The sequence below is a fragment of the Dermochelys coriacea genome, chromosome 4 (genome assembly GCF_009764565.3).
Source record: "Dermochelys coriacea isolate rDerCor1 chromosome 4, rDerCor1.pri.v4, whole genome shotgun sequence".
Lineage (NCBI taxonomy): Eukaryota > Metazoa > Chordata > Testudines > Dermochelyidae > Dermochelys > Dermochelys coriacea.
The window spans coordinates 143802777-143825499 of NC_050071.1; the positions used below are offsets into that span (position 1 = coordinate 143802777).

Here is a 22723-nt window from a genome sequence, read left to right on the forward strand (position 1 = left end):
AGACGTCCCTGTTCTATACCTGCAGGGTAGCCCTAGCTCTCCTTGGGATAGGATGGATTTCCACCCCGTCAGCTCTCTACAGTTATAATTAGAGAGGGATCTGAATAGGCATTCTCAGATCCAAACACACAACAACTTCCGGGAAAGTTTGGATCCAGACCCAAACTTTGTGGCTGGCCCATGTGTCTATAATGGGCCAAAACAGAAGTCCAGATCCAGATATCCCCCAAAGTGTGGGAAGTGTTGGGATAAATATCCAGACATGATCAAAGGGTTGGAAAATCTGCGTTTTGTGATAGACTCCAGGAGCTCAATCTGTTTAACATAACAAAGAGAAGGTTACGGGGTGACTGGACCCCAGTCTGTAAATATCTACATGGGGAACTAATATTTGATAGTAGAGGCCTCTTCACCCTAGCAGGCAAGGGTCTGACAACATCTGATGGCTGGAAGTTGGAGCTAGACAAATTCAGAGTAGCTATAAGGGCTACATTTTTAATACTGAGGGGATTAATCATTGGATGTATTTAACAAGGGTCGGGGTGGATTCTCCATCACTGGCAAATTTAAAATCAAGACTGGATGTTTTTTCTAAAAGATCTGCTGCCGTTCAAACAGGAATGAATTCAGGAGTTAATTATAGAGGATGTCAGACTAGACGACCACAGTGGTCCCTTTTGGCTTTATAAGAACATACGAACGGCCATACTGGGTCAGACCAATGGTCCATCCAGCCCAGTCTCCTGTCTACTGACAGTGGCCAGTGCCAGGTGCCCCAGAGGGAATGAGCAGAACAGGGAATCATCAAGTGATCCATCCCCTGTCACCCGTTTCCAGCTTTATAATCTATGAATTCCCATCTTGGGCACATACCTACGCATTACACAGATATGGACTATCTCCCATACCAGCCATTAGATAAATCAGATATACGAGGGTTGAGTCTGTATTGCTGGCACACCTCACCTGAGAGCCAAGATCCATCTGTAGCACCCCCGCAGGTGGTTAGATACTGAGGGCTCCCCAAACTTTCCGCCCAGTAAGGTTGAAAAGGCTTTGAGAATGACTAGGTTTAAGGGCCTGATCCTGCATGTGTGATATCAAGGGGGAGCTTCCCTACTGCCTTCCCCTCACACGGGGTTGGGTCCAGAGGGGTTGTACTTTTGAACATTTGTGATACTGACACTTTGCTCCTTTGTTTATTTTGTGACTGATTAGATGCTTGGCAGCACGCCAGAAGGTTATTGCAAACATGGGGCTTGATGGAGTCACAGGGCACAGATGAGGGCACTCCGGCTGGCGTGGGTTTTGTGGAGGGGGCGAGGGGTGAGGATGCTAAACAGAGTTACAATGAAAACACCACCTGGGATTTTTCACAGCCCGGGCTCAGTTCTGGGTACTGACAGCGGTCCTGCATTTGACACATGCAATGTACAAGGTATGGCGAGCACTAAAAATGTGCCACCGGGTGAGAACAACTTCGCTGCCCAGGTCCAGCCGGGCAGGGGAGTCTCAGTGCCGTGCAAGCTGCTCCAGGCACTGCCGGGCGTCGTGCTTAGCTGTTGATCGAGCAGCCGTCGTCAACCTGGAAAAGTTACACAATCCCGCCCAGTTGGAATTTACTGGGAAAAAACCCAGCCCCAAATCAGCCTGTGGGACAAGCCCCCAAGTGCATGAACCCCGGCCACGCACCAAACATGGGTCTCTGTTAACTTCGGTGCCAGAAATGGACCACGGGCCATAGACAGTGGCACCGTCTTGCTGAGCTACAATCCTGCCCCTCTGCCTATCTTTGACCCTCCTGCAGGGGTCGCTCTGCCCTTCTATTCCGAGCACTCCCTCTGCCCAGCGTCCAGCCCTGGGCCCATCCGCCCTCTGCTCCGCCAGCCCAGGGAACGGGAGTGTGAATTCCCACCCTCTCCCAGCACTCTTCCTAGCCAGCGGAGTGAAATTATCAACATCCAGCTGGCTCCATGGATGTCGGTGGGCCGGATCCCCAGTGGGTGCCGATCGGCAGAGATCCACTGACATCAGTGGGCCAGTCAATGGCCACAGCTGCCCTGAAGCCGATGGAGCTAAGTCAATTCGTACCAGCTGAAGATCTAGTCCTTAAGTAACTCCTGCATCCCCAGCATGGACTGCATCTTCCCCTACGCTCCAGGCACAAAGAATTAGACTCGTAGGTGCAGGGTGCGCGTAGCATGGGGAAATGGGGAGACAGGCCCACACAGAAGGTTCTCCATACCTCATCGGGGCTGGACAGTGAGACAGAGGGTTGAAGGGGGAGGGACAGAGATGGGGGAGGTCTGTGGGGAGCATGCAGTTTTCATGCTGAGACTTTTTTGAAGGTCAGCATAGGCAGGGCAGGGCGGGCTGGAAAAAATGCAACCCAGATCTTGTTCATTACCAACACGGGCCCAGGATTTCAGCTCCTTACGCACCCCAGTGCATTAACCCCTCGTCCCTCTCCATCCCCATCAGTCCCACTCTCCTGAACTCGTATCCCAGTATCGACCCCAAGGCCTGCTCTATAGGCAACAGCAAAGCAGCCGAACCCTCTCAGTTCAGCTGGCCCCATTGTCTTTTATGCCTTTGAGCAGCTGGGGGCCTGACCTTCAGCTCTGGTGCCCCCGGGCCAAACCCCAAGCATGGTAACAACCCAGCCACACCGAGGAATCACACCTGTGATTGTTCCCTTGTGCCGGTCAGTTCCAGGGAGCTTTCATCTTTTAGCGGCTTCAGTATCTTCTTTATCCTAGGCAGGGGAGGAGGTGACATATGTGTTATGGTGAGGGTGATTAGCACTTCAGAGAAGATATTTTAGGTGCAGAAAAAGCCCAACTCGGCAGGCCCGCTGTTCCGTCTGTCTGCCTACATCGCAAACCTTCACTTGGGTCATCAGCAAGATCTGAACCCAGGGCTGAAGAGCAGACCTCTGCTGCTTGAGTTAAAGGAACAATCCTGTTAGCAGTAGTAGGCTGTTTTCCTGTAGGGGGCCAGCCACTAGTGAGGGGTCTGACACACACTTTGCCAGTGTGTGCCCATCATTGTTATGTCTGACCACCAATACCCCCCTCCATCAGATGCGGCTCCTGAACGCACACACTCCATACAAGAAGGGCTGCTATTCTCCAGGGCCATTCAGTCATTGGCCTCTCCACTTAGACAGCCAGTGAGGGGCCAGTTGTGATGCCAACACCTGGAACTGGCCTGAGACCTGGCAAGGCCTTGTATACAAGGTGCTGAAGAACTCTCAAATGGCACCATCAGGGCCCACCATCAGGGACCTCCAGAGCTAACCATGGCAGTCTCTACAGCAGCTGCTATAGAGACCGGCTCTGCAGGTTGGACTGTAACAGCCAGACATCCTCTGGATCACGTAGAGTGGGGGACACAACACACTGAGCAGTGGACTCATGTTCACCACTGGCTTGGCCAGCAACCCAGCAGTAAAAGGATTCACAGTCTGGAACCAGGCCAGCAACCTCCCAGATGTCCCCTCAATGGCCTACAGGCAGCCTGCCTCAATTTCCCTCTTGGACTGTTCAAATAAGCGTCACTGCAGGCTTTTTCCGGTCAAAACTTACTCCTCCTTGTGGGCTGGCTTTAGTAATATCAAATTAACAATAAATAAAAATCACCCACCCCAAAACAAGCCATCCCTTTCCAGCCCCTGTGAGCCAGTCCAATTGCGGCCCCCTCCCCGCAAGCTGCTTCTACAAACTACAGCAGCAAGAGCCAAGTTACCTGGGCCATAACAGGACCACTGCAACGGCCAGAACAATAACCCCCAGCGCTGCAATGAACATCCCGGCCAGGATCTTGTACAAGCGGAGGTCAGTGAGAGCTGAGGAGGAGAGGAGGGTTATTCCAGCCAGTGTAAAAACCACAAACAGCTGCCTGCCCAGTGATTTTTCCAGACACTGCTGTGACTCAGGTCACTCCAACAGGGGCAAAACATGGGTACGGGGAAGGGGGCTGTGAGTTTTGGAAAGGTGAAGTTGCCCCCCTGATGTACTGGATTTAACCTCTCCCTCGCCAGCCCCCTTCCTGGAGGGCCAGGGAGTTGTGTTTGTCAGGTCTGAGAATACACTCAGCGCTCAAAGCCAGAGGCTGTGTTCTTCTATCGCAACATCTGAGTCTTCATGTCATCCATATGTTGTTTCAGTCATCGCGTGGTGGCTACTGTCTGTGCTCCATCGCCTCCCGATGGACAGGGTCCGAGCTGCGTGTGTGTCTCACTGTCCCCTGCTGGGTTGGATCAGACCTCTAAGAGATCTCCGAGTCATTGTGGGGAGTTCTCCGAAAACATCTGCTCACCATGCAGCAGCAGTCAAAAAAGCGAACAGATTGTTGGGAGTCATTAGGAAAGGGATAGAGAATAAAACAGCAAAAATCCTGCTGCCTCTCTATAAATCCATGGTACGCCCACACCTTGACTACTGCGTGCAGATGTGGTCGCCCCATCTCAAAAAAGATACATTGGAAAAGGAAAAGGTACTGAGAAGGGCACCAAAAATGATTAGGGACATAGAACAGCTTCCATATGAGGAGAGATTAATAGACTGAGACTTTTCAGCTTGGAAAAGAGACGACTAAGGGGGGATATGCTAGAGGTCTATAAAATCGTGACTAGTTTGGAGAAAGTGAATAAGGAAGTGTTATTTAGCCCTTCGCATAACACAAGAACTAGGGGTCACCCAATTAAATTAAGAGACAGCAGGTTTAAAACAAACAAAAGGGAGTATTTCTTCACATAACCTGTAGAACTCGTTGCCAGAGGATGTTGTGAAGGCCAAGACTATAACAGGGCCCAAAAAAGAACTAGATAAATTAATGGAGGACAGGTCCGTCAATGGCTATTCACCAAGATGGTCAGAGATGCAACTCCATAATCTGGCTGCTCCTCAACCTCTGACTGCCAGATGCTGGGACTGGACCACAAGGAATGGATCACTCGCTAATTGCCCTGTTCTGTTCATTCCCTCTGGGGCCCCTGGCACTGGCCACTGGCGGAAGACAGGAGACTGGGCTAGATGGACCTTTGGTCTGACTCAGTCTGGCCATTCTGTGTGTGTGTGTGCGCGCGGGTGTGTGTGTGTGTGTGTGTGTGTGTGTGTGTGTGTGCGCGCCTCACTGCCCCTGCTGGATGGATTCAGATCTGCTCCTCTGAGGGTCTGTGCCCCCTGCTGGGTTCAACGGGACTGGATGGATGACACGCTGTAGGGAACAATCCTATGTTGTCTGTGGGGATGGATTTGATGGGGCGTGGCAGCCCCATCCATGGCTGATAGCCCCCTAGCAGCTTGACTTACTCTGTGCACTGAAGTAGGAAGTGGCTGTCACGTTGCCCAGTGCATTGCTGGCCATGCACGTGTATTCTGCCGAATCTGCTGATGTGACATCCCAGATCTCCACTCTCAAGGTGTTGTAGGATGGAAACACACCGACCCTCTGGCTGGCTGCTGAGCGGGAGCCTCGGGTGGAAGCCACTAGTTTATCCTTTCTGTACAGGGCTAATTCAGCCTGTGGGTTGCTTTCAGCTGTACATCGGATGAGGCCCACCCTTGCATTGCGGTTCTCCAAGAAGACGTTCATCGATGGGTTTCTTGGAGCGTCTGCATGGAGGAGACAATGTTATTTTTAAATCAGGTGACTGAGCTTCCTCAACTGAGGTGACTGGTTAAGAGCAGCCAGTGGTGGTCTACAGTTATTGACTAGAACAGATCACAAAATAGTTTTTCCATCCCATGAGAAATTCCCAAGATTTCAAAAGTTCATTTTGTCCTGATTTGAAATCTTGCAATTTTTTGCAAAAAGGAATATTTCATCACCACCTTATGGAAAAGTTTCTTTCGGATACGATCAGAATGTTTCATTTCGACTTTGTGGTGTTGACTCTTCTATTATATTATCACACTGAAGCATTTCAGCCTTATTGGAACAAAACATTTGGATCTTATCACAATGAAATGTTTGAATGATTCCCCCTTGAAAAATTCAGTGAAATCCATACGTTCCGGTGAAATGTTTCAATGTTCTCAAATCAGCATTTTCCAATGGAAAACTGTCCCCTTGTAAATTGTTCGGCTCAGTCTATTGACCTTCAAAGTGTATCTGAAAACAGTGCTACACAAACGCCAAGAAATCACATTAACCAGGCTTTTAGCATCCAAAGGGTGAGGGGTGAAAGAACAGGGGAGAGGGAGATGGGGAGACTGCAGAAGAAGGAAGAGGTTGTTTCAATCATTGTTTGGTTTGGTTCATTTAAAGGGAGGGGATGTTGGCATCTTGATTTTGGATTCTAGATGCTCCCCTAGTTCAGAGCTGTTTGGATCTGGGGCTCTGCCTTGGGCCTGTGTCTTAATTTTACTCTCATGGAGCACTGGGCACATCTATGGCTCTATGGAAATAACAGATAATAACAACGAGATCCCGAGTTGCCTTTATTTAGTGTGAACAAATCAAACCCCAAATCCCCCTGACACTCACAGAGCACATCCAAGCTGACCAGGGCAGAGGTGGCACTTCCTGTCCTCCCCTCTGCCCGACAGTGGTATGACCCAGTGTCGGCACTGGATACCCTATCAAGGTGGAGCGAGCTAACGAGACCGTCCTGCAGCCACTTGCTGTTCTTATACCAGGTGTAGTTGGTCTCCCCCCTGAGCCAATCGGCAACCAGGCAGGTCACGTTGACGGCGACTCCTTCATGGATTTCCTGAGATGGTTCAATCATGATTCTGACAGCTGATGGGGAGAAGAGATCAGGAAAATCAGCCAAATGTATTCTAGTGGAGCCAGGAGGGTGCCACGTTTCATGAGACTTAGCTGCTCATCAGCAGAGCGGCTTAAAATTTTTTTATCCGAATTCTTTTTCAGATTTTTTTTTTGCCAGAATAGAAATTTTTGCAATAAAATTTCCATGTTTGCTGATTTTTTGGGGGATGTGCGTGTGGTGGTGTGTGTTAAAAATAATGATTTTTTTTGGTTTTCAACAACTTTTGAGGTTTTGGTTTTTCAACGAAAACCAGAAAAATTCTGCAAAAAATGTCCACAAAACTAAAAAATGTTAATTTTTGTCAACATTTTCAACAGACAATATCATCCATTTTCCAGCCAGTGCTAGTGATCTCAGATTCCAGTTCCAATCTAGCCCAAGGTTAGACCCTTCAGATAGCTGTTTGGTGTGTCTTAGTCCAGATGCCTCCTCCATAAAACCCACCACCATATTGGTACTGATCGGACCCCTTGTTGGCCCCCTTTGAATGGACCAAAGAAATGAACTATCTACTCATTGCTAGAGGTGGTCCCTCCAGATGAGAGTTGGGGCACACTGGCATGGAGAAACACGTGTTGGGTATATTACACTGCCATTGCTTGGGCAGATAACGTTAGCATCAGGGAAATGTGATTTTCAAAGCAGATTTGTCCAAGGGATTTGACACATATCTCCCAGTGACAATATTGTACACAGTGTTGTTGTAGCCAGGTCAGTCCCAGAATATTAGAGAGACCAGGTGGGTGATGTAATATCTTCTATTGAACCAACTTCTGTGAAGATATTACCTCACCCATGTTGTGTCAGTGATATTATTGGTGGCTATGTGGCTAAATCCTCTAGACCAGGGGTTCTCAACCTTTTTCTTTCTGAGCCCCACCCACCAACATGCTATAAAACTCCACCACCCACCTGTGCCACAGTAACTGGTTTTCTACATATAAAAGCCAGGGCTGGCGTTAGGGGGTAGCAAGCAGGGCAATTGCCTGGGGCCCCATGCCACAGGAGCCCCCATGAAGCTACATTGCTCAGGCTTCAGCGTCAGCCCTGGTGGTGGGGCTCAGGGCCCTGGACTTCAGCCCCATGCGTTGGGGCTTCGGCTTTCTGCCCTGGGCCCCAGCTAGTCTAACATTGGCCATGCTTGGAGGATCCCCTGAAACCTGCTCGCAGCCCCCCAGGGGGCCCCAGACCCATGGTTGAGAACCACTGCCTTAGACCACTTGGCAAATCTCAATCTTAGCCTCTAGCATTGTCAGCCTAGCACCAGCTGCTAGCACTGAACTCTACACCCAAATCTGCTGTAATGCTGAGGTCGAGATTTAAATCGGAGTTTCCCCAGAGGTTCCACGGAGGTGCAAAAGATCCAGATTCTGCTTTGGCCCCACCCTATGGGATCTGCATCCAAATCCCCGCATAGCCTGTGGGTGCTCCTGGGAGAGAGCACGGCATGGAAGGGTTAAAAATACACCTGCACTCACTCTCCACACCGAAGTGCATGGATGCTGCAGCACTGCCGTAGGTGTTGTTAGCTGAGCAGATGTACTGGCCTGCGTCCTCCAGCACAACGTCCTTCATCTCCACCTTCAGGGAATTGTGGGACACGTGAACGCTCAGCCGCTGGTTGGGTGAGCCCCGAGAACTCCGGGTGGAAGCCACAGGTGTGAGCTCAGCCCCTCTGTATAAAGCTATATCTGACGGTGGGTGGCTCTCGACAGTGCATTGGATGATGGCCTGGCGCCCATCCTGGGCATCTAGGAAGGAGCTCAGTGAGGGCTTCCTTGGGGCATCTGAAGGGACAAGAACACATTGTACTTGAGTTAAAAAACAAAGACAGTAACTTTCTTCTGGAAGGGGGTTGCACAGTTTGGCCAGATGGCTCTGGGGATGGGCAGGGGGTAGGGAATAGCTTTAGAAAAGAAATGGTTTTCCTGCCCTTTGAGCGTTTTTGAGATTTAAAAAATTCTCCTTGTCCCAAATCAAAAATCAAAGAAAGGATGAAAAATCAAAATCTCAACAACTTTTGCAAACCAAATATCTGAAATTTGTCTTTGAACGTCGCAATCAGAACATTTTGTTTCAATAACTTTGGAGAAATTTTGTTTCAATGATGACCTGTTCATATTTTTTTCCATGTTTTGTATCTTCAGTTAACTTAAATTTCTCAATGGGAAATCAGTTTAAACCAAAAATCATTTAGAAAAGGTCAAAATGGGATGCTCTGACAACTTAGAAACTCTCTTTTTCAAAAATGTTTGAAATGGGAACTTCATTGAAACTGACCCTTTCCTATGAGGCGTTGAGGCTGAGAGGAATCAGTGCTTTCCAATGGAAAAAAACCGTTTTATTACAAAATTCCCCATCGGTTCTAGTGTGATGCTTATAACCCTGGGCCCCTGGTCAACTCTATAACTAGCTCAGTAGTGACCGGACGTCATCGGCACTTGATGACTATCCACCGATCTGTGTGAAGTGACCAAGAGCAACTGGCGCCAACTGGCTCCCACTGGCAGTCACAGCAGAGAGGCCGAAGGTGGAATGGGCCACAGTGAATGAGCTTCTCCTCTCTTTCTCCTGGAGTTTGCACTCCGGGCCAGGGCCGGAGCACAGGCAGACAGCAATGTGGGGAGGGCCCGTGGGGCTGTTCCCACTGTTAACAGAGTGCTAGGAAAGATGCAGTGCACTGCATTCCAATCTCAGTTACATGGGTGTAAACACAGAGTAGCTCTGCCGGAGCCAGTCTTTTTCTAGCTCATGTATTTTGAAGGCACCTCTCATTGGTCCCTGAATCACTGTGGGGTAGTATTGCTCTGGAGAAACTGTGTTCCTCTGGATTTACGCTGCCGCCCCTGAAAGCGGGTTTTGGCCCAGTACATTTCTATAACTGACCCCATCTGGGCCAACAGCAGGATTTGAACCCAGGGTTTATAGACCTGAAAGCGCGAGTGAAAGGACTAAGCCCGTTCATTAGCGGGCAGCAATGGCAGACTCGTTAACCTCTGATGTGAAGCAACCACTAGAGGGGGACAAAGACCTTCCCTTTCTAGTGTGGGTAATGTTTCCACTTAAGATATTTAAAGCTAAATAATGTTGCAAGAATTTGACCCATTTGGGTTGTATCCAGCAGGGAAATGTCACCCTTTCCCCAGAGAAACAATGATCACTTGTCCCTGGAGCTAGTCATGGCAAGCACCCAGCAAGACTTGGTTTTGTGATTGGAGTCACCTGCACTGGGAATTCGGCTGCATGCCTCCATCTGAGAGGATGTAACATTATCTAAACTGCAGACAACTTACATAGGACGCGCAAGGCGGTGGGCAGAGATGTCCTTCTTCCCCTGTCGTGAGCTGTGCAGGAGTACGAGCCAGCATCAGTGCCTGCCGCACCAGGGATCATGAGGGAACTGGCAGGGCCCTCCGCCAGCCATTTGGTGTTCTTGTACCAGGTGTAAATGGTGCTCGGCTGGCTACTGGTATCCTCACAGGTCAGTGTGATGCGGTCCCCCTCACGTACATCGGGACCTGGTTGGATCACAACCCTCGCAGCTGTGGAAGAAACCAGAGCAAAGCTGGAATGGATACAGCTGGAGCAGCCCTTTGAAACCAATAACTAACAATCGGAGTCAGCTTGGTAGATTGTTACAGATCCCTGATCTTCTGCCCAATTCTACCCCAGGCCTGGCATAGATTAGAGCAGCATGGGGGCTGCTCTAAGCTACACACCCGGCAATGATCTACATTCACCAGCCAGGCATAGCTGTAGCACAGCATGTCTCAGCCATATCCGCTTCTCTGTCTCTACCCACCCCCTATGCTGGGGTCGGATGGCTCTGTTGCTTCTTTGCTTAGTTGCCCACTGGCCAGGAGAATCCCCAGCAGAATAGACAGGAAGATTCCACTCCCTGGTGTAAGGAGAGGGCAGTGGGGGAGAGAATCTGCCCTGAATTCCCTTCTAAGTGACACTGGAGTACAATGGGAGTCATGTCCTCCATACTCACTCTCTATGGTGAAGTATACCGAGGTGCTGGCCTCGCCGATCACATTGTTTGCCGAGCACACATACGTTCCTTCATCCTCCAAGGTGACGCTCCTGATCTCCAGTTTTAAGGAGTTAGGTGAGGACGAGATGTGTAACCTCTGTCCGGATGCCTCATTACCTCGGGAGGAACCAGAAGCAACCAGCTCACCAGCTCTGCGCAGGGCCAGTTCTGACTGCGGGTTACTGTCAACAGCACAGATGATGATGGCTAGCTTCCCATCTTGAGCCTCCAGAAAGGACTTCACCCAGAGATTCCTGGGAGGATCTGCAAGGAAGGAGGATTTAATTTGACCTCAGAACTTTAATGTTACCTCAGTGACTCACAAGTTATTGGGTACCTGGGTGAAATTCCCTGCCCTGTGCTATACAGGTGGTCAGACTGGATAATTGAATGGCCTCTTCTGGCATGGAACTCTGTGAATCTGTGAACTAGAGCCAGGAAGGTTTCATGAAAGATCCATTATTAGAGCTGGGCAAACAATTTGTCACAACTCATTTATTCAGTGAACTTTGCTGCTTTTTTCTTGAGTTCCGTTATTCAAAATTACTTGGCAGGGGATTTCTGTGATTGACTCTTGGCCTGTAGCTCGTTCACAAGCTGTTCATGATGAGTGTACAATACAAAAATTCGAGCTGTGTTGATGGACACGTTGGTGTCACATGGTGTGTCACTGGTCCCTGATTGGATGAGTGTGACTCTAAGAATCAGGTTTCAGGGTGCGGGAGGGTGCGGGAGGCATGAGATTGCAAACTCGCTTTTCCTCAGTATTCTCTGGAATCAGCTGCAGATTCTCCACTTTTGCCAACTTCTCTGCCGGGAACTCTTTTACACTAATACTCATGGAAAACAAACACAAACAAGACTTGAATGTAGGCAGTGTGAACTCAGTTCAAAATTCATACCCATTGTTATGTGTCATTTTTAGCAATGTTCACTCTGCTTTCTTGGCTCAGCACTTGATACTCAGGAGGGGAGTGAGGAGGACCCCTGGATTTGTTGGCTGAGTTTTGGGGAGAACCCTAAGGTTGCGTGTTAAGTAGTGCTGGTCAATGGACTCAAGGAGATCAATTTGTTTTACTCAACAAAGAGAAGCTTAAGAGGTGATTTGATCACAGTCCATACGTGCCTACATGGGGAACAAATATTTAATAATGGGCTCTTCAGTCTAGGAGACAAAGGTCTAACATGATCCAAAGGCTGAAAGTTAAAGCTAGACAAATTTAGACTTGAAATAAGACATACACTTTTAACGGTGAGAGTAATTAACCCTTTGAACAACTTCATAAGGGGCATGGTGGATTCTCCATCACTAGCAATTTTTAAATCCAGGTTGGCTGGTTTTCTAAAAGCTTGGTTCTAGCAATTATTGTGGGGCAGGTCTCTGGCCTGTGTTTGACAGGAGATCAGACTGGATGATCACAGTGGCCCCTTCTGGCCTTGGAATCTATGAACCTCTGAAAAATATTTTTAATTGAAACTTTTTTTAATGAACATAGAAAAACCAGAAACCAAAAATGTTTCTGTAAAATGTTTTTTTGGCTTTTGTTTTAAAAAAATGGTTTCCAATAAAAATAAATCCATTTTTGGTTTTCAAAAATCAGAAAATGTTTAATGAAACCAGGTTTTGAAAATGGACCATTTTTCCATTTCATTTTTTTGTAAATTTTTCTTGGGGAATTTTGAAAAATGTGAAAAAATTTCAAAACTTTCTGCGAAAAATGCTTCGTATTTTTCACCCGCCTCTAGTTTCAGGTGAGGCTGTGGCTGGTGGTAACAAGGAGGGCCGTGGGTTCTGGCTTTAGATGAGATTTGGCAAATTCTGAACTTACCTGGTTTCCAGCTGAAACTTGCTCAGTCCGAACCACTGTCCATCCCACTTCCACACTTAGACGTGATCCTGTGCAGCTGCCTTATCTCCCCACAATGTGCTCCGCCCACCCATCTCCCTGCTGCCCACGTCCTCCACAGCTACCCACCTGACGTCCTCTAACAGCTGACTCCTAAACTGATGGCCAGGCTGGGAACCAGCTGGGAGCACATGCCCAGAAGCATGGGCGGATTTCCACTCTGGGGAGTCAGGATGGGACAAGGAAACCTTCCCTGAACCCCACCCCTTACTTGACACAATTCCCAGACCCTTTGAACTCCCAGTTCCCAAGGGATAGCTCAGTATTTTAAGGCTCAATCCAAACCCGTCTCTGGCTAATGTTTGGATGCCTTTTCTCCCATTGTGGTTTGAATGGGCATGAACTATGGAGCATTGTTTGCTTTCTAAAGCCCGGGGGTGTGGGGGACTACACTATGCTCCTACAAGGGGTTCCTCTAAGGACAGATCAGATCATAGGTCCACCAACTGTGGGGTCTTGTCTCCAGCAGTTGCCAAAGCAGGATGCTTTGGAAGAAGTGCAGCCCTCCCCTCCCCACTAATGTACGGAGGGGTCACTTATCTAGCTCCCCTTTCTGGTGCCAGTGGGCTAGGGGCTCTGGGCTGGGCTGGTGGATACAGAGGCATTTTTCTCTGAACCTTGCAAAGTTCAACCATGCAAAGAACTTACAAAGGACATTCAAAGTGCCTGGGGAAGAGCTTCTAACCCTCTCCTGGGTCTTCACCGTGCAGTGGTAGGATGCAGCATCAGCAGTGGTGACCTTGGGAAACACGAGTGACCTGCCAGGGCCCTCTCTGAACCATATGTTATTCTTATACCAGGTGTAGTGCGGCATCCCCGGGGCATCACTGTCAACTGCACAGGTCAGGTTAACAGCATCCCCCTCGTGGACATCCGGCGAAGGAGAGATCCAGACCCTAGCAGCTGAGAGGAAAGACTGATGTGAGAAAATGTTTCTATACTATGGGGATAGATAGATAGATAGATAGATAGATAGATAGATAGATAGATAGATAGATAGATAGATAGATAAAGGGGTATGTATGGAGATGGACAGATGGATACAACAGGTATGTAGAGGGATGGATGGATGGATATAGCGATAAGTATGGGGATGCAAGGATTAGAGAGAGAGGGATAAGTATGAGGAAAGATGGCTAGGCAGATACAGGGGGGTATTTAGGTGGATTGATAGATATAGTGGTATGTATGGGGATGCATGGATAGATAGGTAGATACAGGGGGTATTTAGGTGGATGGTTGGATACAGGGATATGGATGGATAGATCTATAGCTATAAGAGGTATGTAGGTGGCTAGCTGGCTGGATACAGCAGTATGTAGGGGGATAGATAGATGGATCCAGTTCCCATGGCATAGAGGGCAATGTTGCACTCACTCTCCGCAGTGAAGTTCAGTGAGGAGGTTGCGTTGCCGTATGCGTTACTAGCAGAACATACATACTCTCCTTCATCCTCCATTACCACAGCCTGGATCTCCACCTTCAAGCTGTTGAGTGATGACGAGATGCTGACTCGCTGTCTGGCTGCAGGGTGGGAGCCAGTGGTGGAAGCCACAAGTTTACCTCTGAACAGAGATAACTCTGACTGTGGGTCACTCAACAGTGCACTGGAGAATGCTCAGCTGCCCATCCAGTGTCTCCAGGAAGGAGGTCAACTGGGGCTCCCGGGCGGATCTGTTGAGGTGAGACACTCTCATTAAGGCACAGTGGACATGCTCTTCATTTGCCATCATCTTGAGCCTTTAATGCCATGATTCCTTTTTTGATCAGCAAAGCATTGTTTCTGGAGCTGCCAGCCTATTTCACCAGCATGACATTCACTGTCAGTTGCTTGAAACTTCCATACCGGATCCCTTCTCCCCTCACAACCCTTCATCTCTTAAGTCCTTTTATCTTGTAAGTTCTCCATTGCAGACACTACCACACTATAAATAATAGAAGGAGAAGAAGGAAAGGCAGCCTCCCAGAAGAATCTGATCAGATCACCCCATTTCCATTTGAAAATCTAAATTCAAGATTCCACCGCAAATACTTTTAAATTTGTATTTGTGGTTCGCTGCTGTTCCTAGAGTTGGTTGGGAATTATCCATGCAATTTTTGGGGGTCAAAAATGTTGATTAATTGAAAACGGAACTGCTTGTGAAACGGCGTCGGTTATGACAAATTTCCAGCCTTGAATAATGTTTGAAAAAAAAGTTGCAAAAGATTTTAAATGAAAAATCCTAGTTTTAGAGTTCAGAATGACTTTGTTTTAAAATGTCAGTCCGTTAGACTTTTAAAAAAGGTTAACAATGAAAGAAAAGTTCAAAATCAAAGCAAATGGTTTTGAAATGATCAAAATGAAGTATGTCAATTGACCTGGACCTGAAGTTTGGTTTTGTTGTTTTGTTTTTTCAGTTTGCAGAAAATTTTTGAAATGTTGGTGTTTGGTCCAGATTCAGGATTGGAAAATTTTCCAGCTCCTGAAAATTTTTTCAGGATGGGAAAACCTTTTCCCTCTTGGCTCTGCCTCCTACAGTGTAAATGCCATGATACAGGTGGGCAGCCCTATATATGCTTATTGCTGAGCCTTACTGATTAATGGTCATTGATATTTCTTCCTGTGTGTTGACGAGGGCTGCCAGGAGGGTCCAACAAGATTCCTTATTTAAGCAAAGGGCCAAAAGTGCCAGTGATGACACTTTAATAGAAGGGCAATGCACGGGGCGCTGGGAAGAGGCTGGTCTTGATGCCAGCCGCCTGGTTACAAATGTCACCGCTGGCCTGGCATGGTGAGGAGCCATGTCCACCAGCCGCTTCCTTGTGCTATTCACTGCACAGCCGTTAGTGGATTCATTCTCACAACATGCCTCTGAGGCAAGGGGTCTGTAATATCCTCATTTTATGATTGTGGGACTAAGGCACAGAGAAACTAAGGCCCAGACAGACCTTCAAAAGTCTAACTCCCATTGAAATGGGTCGTGCCCTGACTCTTTCACCTTTAGTGTTCCCAAGGATGTGTTGCCTGTATCGTCTCCTGCTCTGCTCAATAAGCCTTTCATACAACATTGGCAAGGGGCAGGGTGAAACCCGTGCCCCTTCCACGGTTCCTGTTCCCTCTTGCTCAGGCAAATTCTGCTGAGGTCAGCATGAATTTTACTGAGCAATACGGGCTCCTGCATCTGGCTTGTCGTGATCGGTGCCGGAACCTCTCTCTCTAGCGTCATCGGGAGCAATAGGCTGTCCTAGAGCAGGGCCCTGGTTCACCGAATCTAGGCCAGCCGCAGCCTGTGGCAGTCTCAGAGCTGTGCAGAAACTGCCGTTTTCAGTTCAGGGGATGTTTCATGATTTGGAAACGTCTTTGGTTCCAGAATGGAACAAAATCAAAGAATTCTGAAATTTCCCGCTAGCCAAAATTCTGAAGAAAAAATAAATAAAAATTTCAGGTTCAATTAAAACGTTCCGTTTTGACAAAATTGAAACGTTTCGTCCCGATTTTGCCTTTTTGTTTTCATTTTATGTGATATTTTATAATAAAAATGGAAAAAATCGGAAACCAAAAGTCACATCAAAATGGAAAAGCAAAATGGTCTGGTCCGAGAAGGCTGCAATGGCGCACTGAAATGTCCTTTTCACCTTTTCATTTCAAAACAAATTTTTACCAAAGACGACAGGTTTCTGCGAAATGTTTGCTTTTGATGAATCCGCATTTTCTGACGGGAAAATCTCCCGCTGGAAAATTTCCAACCAGCTCAGGGAATAGCCATCCTCTAGCAATGGCTCTGGAGAAAAGCAATGCACCCAGACCGGGGTGTAGTTAAGCAGCGATGCAATGCAACAGTCTGCTCCACTGACATCAATGGGAGGCTGTCCACAGACCTTCATAAGAACTGGATCAGCCTCCACCTGGATAAACAATATCACTTACAAGAGACGTGTACGCTGACGGCTGGGGAGATGCTGCTGCTGGGTCCCTCGGGGCTGTGAGCCTTGCAGTGGTAAGAGCCAGTATCCCCACTGGTTATGTGCGGGAAGCGGAGGGAGCTCTCCGAGCTCTCGTGGAGCCGGTGGCTGTTTTTGTACCAGGTGTAGATGGCGCCCTCTGGAGCATTTCCTGTCACATCGCATGTCAGGGAGACACCATCCCCTTCCTGCACGTCTGTGGAGGGCGTGATTAGAACTCTGGCCGCTAGAGCACGGAGACAAGCCACAGCAAAGAGAGATGATAACAGCCTGGATCTCAACAGCAAGTTGAGTCCTACCTCTGTCCCCACCGTAGATGGGCCTGACATGCCAAGTCTGGATCTGAATCCAAAATACGGGGGCTGCTATTCGGGCAGTTCTGAGTCAGCCTTTTATATCCAACATGGGAAATCCAGACCTGGAAATGGATCTAAAGCTGGGCTCCCAAAATATCCAGGGGGTCAGAGGTTGCATTCAGCGTGTCAGCTCATTACAGAGACAGACTCAAAATGCAGATTCTGGATCCAGATCCAAACTTCCCTAAAACTCAGGCTTTGGATCTGGGGTTCCGATTTTGACCTAACCCTGATTTCCATCACCGTCTGTCAAGGCTTTTCCTCTCCTCCTTCAAGAATCCCCACCTGCCTCAGCTCACACCACTCGAGTGCATTTCACCGCCCTCCCCATGCTGGCTCAGATCTTGGCAGAGGCATTCCATTCTCACTCACTACAGAGAGTTTGCCTGAGGAAGGACTGAGCAAGGACATCGAGAACTAGGCCATGGTTTGTAAGCTTCTTGGGGCAGGGATCTTTATCTGGCTGCCTGGGCGGGACTGTGCACACCTTTCAGTGCTACATCCATAACAGAACCCCAGATGCTCCTGTTGGTGCTTTACAATCAGGATCACCCACCATTACTGTGCTGCCACCTCTGCAGCAGAACATGGCAACTGTTTATGCAGCAGTGCTACATAACAGGTTAGGACAGGAAGTGAAGGCTATGGTGTCCAATAAACACAGCAGAGAGGACTTAGGCCAAATATTCATTAAAGTATCCCTGAATGCAGAGAGGGCTCTTCCTCTCCTAGGGTGATGGGCAAGTCCCACCTGAATGCTAACGGGAGTTATTCATCTAGGTCCTTAGCTAGGGGCAGCTCCCCTGCTTAACAGTTCTCAGATGCTCAGCTACGTTCCTTCTCATCCCCTTCATTACAGGTCATTTCCCTGCATACCCTCTGCCCTTCCTAGCTACAGACAGAAGACCCAGGGCCAACCCCTTCCCCATCTTGTGGTATTTCTATCCGGGTGCGTACTAGGACTCTCCATTCCAACAGATTGACAGAGCCAGAAGAGTACCCAGAAGTCACCTACTACAGGACAGGCCCAACAAAGAAAACAACAGAACGCCACTAGCCATCACCTTCAGCCCCCAACTAAACCCCTCCAACGCATCATCAAGGATCTACAACCTATCCTGAAGGACGAGCCATCGCTCTCTCAGATCTTGGGAGACAGACCAGTCCTTGCTTACAGACAGCCCCCCAATCTGAAGCAAATACTCACCAGCAACCACACACCACACAACAGAACCACTAACCCAGGAACCTATCCTTGCAACAAAGCCCGTTGCCAACTCTGTCCACACATCTATTCAGGGGATACCATCATAGGGCCTAATCACATCAGCCACACTATCAGAGGCTCGTTCACTGCGCATCTACCAATGTGATATATGCCATCATGTGCCAGCAATGCCCCTCTGCCATGTACATTGGCCAAACTGGACAGTCTCTACGTAAAAGAATGAATGGACACAAATCAGACGTCAAGAATTATAACATTCAAAAACCAGTTGGAGAACACTTCAATCTCTCTGGTCACTCGATCACAGACCTAAGAGTGGCTATACTTCAACAAAAAAGCTTCAAAAACAGACTCCAACGAGAGACTGCTGAATTGGAATTAATTTGCAAACTGGACACAATTAACTTAGGCTTGAATAGAGACTGAGAATGGATGAGTCATTACACAAAGTAAAACTATTTCCCCATGGTATTTCTCCCCCCCACCCCACCCCCCACTGTTCCTCTGATATTCTTGTTAACTGCTGGAATTAGCCTACCTGCTTGTCACCATGAAAGGTTTTCCTCCTTCCCCCCCTGCTGTTGGTGATGACTTATCTTAAGTGATCACTCTCCTTACAGTGGTATGATAAACCCATTGTTTCATGTTCTCGTGTGTGGTATATAAATCTCTCCTCTGTTTTTTCCACCAAATGCATCCGATGAAGTGAGCTGTAGCTCACGAAAGCTTATGCTCTAATAAATTTGTTAGTCTCTAAGGTGCCACAAGTACTCCTTTTCTCATTCCAACAGTGTTTCCAGCCTGGTTTTGTAGCCTAGGAAAGTTGGTCCAAGATTCGGAGAAGTAGCCAAACTTGAAGGCGATTCTCCAGACAGACCCTATGAAACCTGTGGCCGGTCACCTGTCTCTAGTGAAGGGACCCCTAGGAGGTCCTTGTCGCTATGGAACTTCATGGTGAGAGTGGGGATCGAACTCCGATCCTGATGCTCCTCAGGCTCTAGAATCAAAGTAGTATCTCACCACTCCCTAGCAGCACAGGATCTAGGACACACAGATGAGCAGTTCTGGGTTCACCCAGCAGAGTGCAGTGCTGCACACGCCCACTAGCCATTTCCCCTCCATACTCACTTTGCACACGGAAGTACAGGCGGCCGGAAGATGTGCCATACGCATTGCTAGCGGTGAAGCAATAGTTCCCTTCATCCTCCAGCGTGATGTCCCGGATCTCTACCCTCAGGGAGTTCGGGGAGGCAGTGACGCCAATCCGCTGGGCGGCTGCAGTCCTGGAGCTGGTGGAGGCCACGAGTTCATCTCCTTTATACAGAGACAGCTGGGCTGGGGGGTTGCTGTCCACCATGCACCGGATGATGGCCAGTGTGCCCATTTCCGCCTCCAGGAACGAGGTCATTCGGGGATTCCTGGGGCATCTGAAGAGTCGGGAGAAAAGATCATCCTCGAGTTATAAATGTCTTGAGCATTGTTTAAAGACCCCTCCTGTCCCTCTTGGACCATCCCATGGTCACCTAGATCCTCACCATTGTCATCACTCTGCTGCATACCACAGCCACTAGAAACTTTACAGGGACACAGCGATGGAACTCAAACTCCTCGACTGATTGAGCGAGCAGAGAATCACCATTCGTTGTGAGCAGTACAGGGACTGTGACACACAGAAGAAAAGCTCAGATTTCCATCCCATAGAGAAAATCTCACACACAAGGCACATGATCCCATGCATGCTAAAAATACACACACTCACACAGAATTCTAACACACACATGCTCCACTTGCCCTGATAAAATACACACACATGGCCTCCATGCCGTGTTCTAATCACACACACACCCACACGGTCTCACCCCATCCACACTAGCCGGTTAAGTACAAACCGGCTATTATTATCAGTTCTGCCTCAGGAGGATTTAGCATCCTGTGGTAACACCTTGAAAGAATACAGCCTGGCCCCAAAATCTACTCTGTGGGCTGTTTCCAGCTGGCAGGATCTGGAGCAAGGAGGGGACAGTCCTCTCATCCAGCAGTGACCATATGGAGGGCAGAGCGGAAGCTGGGTACTAATGATGGAAGCAGGAGAATGAGTTTCTGAGGTTTTGAGACTGACATGAAGAAACCGACAGTGAGTTTTAAAAAGCCAGGCGAGCAGTTTGGATCCTGAAGCACAAAGCCTGGCTATGCGAGGATGGGAGGGGAAGCGACGGCCCTGCGTGTGTTAGACGACAGCACAGGGTCTGCATGCGGACTGGTCGCCAGGGTTCACTAAGTCACCCAATCTGATCACCATATTTCACAGGTAGCTTCTCTCTGGAACAGACGCACATGTCACCCATTTGTCCTCAGGGAGGCGCATGGTCCCCCTGCCTCCAGTGGTTGGATCACATGGAGATCAGTGGGCTGGCTCCAGTCTTGAGCTAACAGACCTGGGTATTTTTGCACAGGCCGCGGGAGCTCATGCTTTTAGAGACAGAGGTCCCTGTTTGGGGCATAATTGGGCCTTCAGCTTCCACTACTGGGGCCAGAACACCAGCCTGAGTAAGCCTGGCTTACATGTGCACATATGTGTTGGCACACACACATGCTCCTGCATGTACGCAAGAGCCCAGACACACAAAAACAATGCACACGGGTGCACATACACCCACACGTAACCACACATGCACACACCCACACAATCATACACATGCACACTGCATGGACCCACGTACCCAGATGAACACACACGCATCCACCGGCATGTATCCAAGTGCACCCTCTCATGTGCACACAACTGCAATGTGCACCTGCAAGCATAGTCAGATGCGTTGGTTGGGACAGGACTGACTGCGCCACTGGGGCCCATGCGCACGTACTCCTGTGGGAACCTGCCACTGCCCTGAAGACTCAAAGTGCCTGGAACTTACACAGCACATTCAGCGAGACCAAGGCGGAGCTTCTGCTTGTTCCGTTATTCGTTGCCTTGCAGTAATAGACCCCGGCGTCTGCACTGGCCACCTGATGGAACACCAGGGAATTCGCCAGGCCCTCGGACAGCCACTGGCCGTTTCTGTACCAGCTGTAGTTAGTCATGGCCAATGAGTTCCTGCTCACTTGGCAGGTCAGGTTGACCCCCTGGCCTTCCTGCACCTCCGAGGCCGGTGTGGCAATGACCCTTGCCGCTGAGGGGGGGAAGAGAGACAAACAGGATTCAGAGACTTAGTGACAGGGGACAAGCAAAGCAACAAAAGGTGTGTCTCTTTGGGTACATTATGGGGCACGAACATAACTACCTGCTAGGGCTGGAGGACCAAGGAGGACCAAGGAGTTGTTTAAGGGCAGCCCATGGGGGTATAAGAAGGAGCAAGAGGATGGGCTTAGCCCAAGGGGGAGTTAGTCTGTATCCTAGAATACATTCCTGATAGTGCAGTCTGTCAGGGCCGTGGAATAATCCCCAAGAGATGGGCTGGAGCCCCATTGCTGGGACATTTAAAATAGACTCAACAGAGCTCTAGAAAATGTTCTGGAGGGAGAGTCCTGCCCCTGGGGGCTATGAGCGTAGAAGAGGTCTTTTCCATCACTAGATCTGTGATTCGATTAGGCTGGGGAACAGGCTCTCAAGAGAAGTGGTGGTAGCCGTAACAGACCAATTAAAACTGGAGTAGGCACAAGTCCTGGATAATGCACACGATGTGTGTGTGAGGTTTTAGTGTGTGGCAGGGGTGAGGGAAGGGGGGGAGTACATTGGGGGCAGCATACATTGGATGACCTTGTACATCTGAGTTGTATTAAGCTTTGAAAGGGGAACTCTGACACAGAGCCCGATTCTGATCTCGTTACACCCATGTAAATGCATAATAATTCTCTCACATTCAGCAGAGTGACTCTGGATTACTTTGGTGTCCTGAGAGCAGAATCTGGCCCACAGATGGGAATCATTGCCTCTTGAAGTATCGCAAGCTTTGCGGGACTTTGGAAACATTTTGAAAATTTCACAATTGTCTTCTTTTAGCAGAGAATGAATCAATCCCCTCAAATGTCACAAATGCCCTAATTTGGAAGCCATTTTCCTACAGCTATCCCCGAGTTTTATATCAAATGGCCAGTGCTTGGCAAAAGGTGCATGGCTTTGTGATATATCGTATTTATCCAGTATTGTGTCTCCATGCACAGAAGCTTGGTTTTATGTAGCAAACTCAGTCAAAAGACCCAAATTATACATTTCAGGCAGTTTCCTTCCTTCATGATGGATTAGATGTCCTCTTGAGGTCTTGTCCAGCCCTAGGTTTCTATGAATCTATGATATTTAATATTCAAGTGGTTCCATAGGATACTGCGGAATCTCCCCTTTTCCTTGTTCCCTTTACAGATCCCATCCCACTAACTCCAATGTCATCCTAGGAAGCAATGGGGCGTCCCCTACAGGAGTTAATAGGGTGGGATCAGTAGTGAATCACCCATAGATTCTAAGCCCAGAAGGGACCACTG

General features: G+C 48.6%; 1 protein-coding gene across 1 annotated transcript in view; it reads right to left on the reverse strand.

Annotated features, from left to right (window-relative positions):
- Positions 1 to 1168: 1168 nt before the first annotated feature.
- SIGLEC1 (sialic acid binding Ig like lectin 1) overlaps positions 1169 to 22723 on the reverse strand; it is a 53527-nt gene continuing 31972 nt past the window's right edge. Inside the window, 15 exon segments of the mRNA XM_038400554.2 lie at positions 1169 to 1585; positions 2683 to 2755; positions 3748 to 3847; positions 5316 to 5618; positions 6493 to 6747; positions 8257 to 8565; positions 10072 to 10320; positions 10773 to 11078; positions 13370 to 13624; positions 14099 to 14319; positions 14321 to 14387; positions 14390 to 14395; positions 16629 to 16889; positions 19376 to 19674; positions 21165 to 21417. Of these exon segments, the coding sequence (XP_038256482.1) occupies positions 1556 to 1585; positions 2683 to 2755; positions 3748 to 3847; positions 5316 to 5618; positions 6493 to 6747; positions 8257 to 8565; positions 10072 to 10320; positions 10773 to 11078; positions 13370 to 13624; positions 14099 to 14319; positions 14321 to 14387; positions 14390 to 14395; positions 16629 to 16889; positions 19376 to 19674; positions 21165 to 21417 (2987 nt within the window). The 3' untranslated portion in view covers positions 1169 to 1555.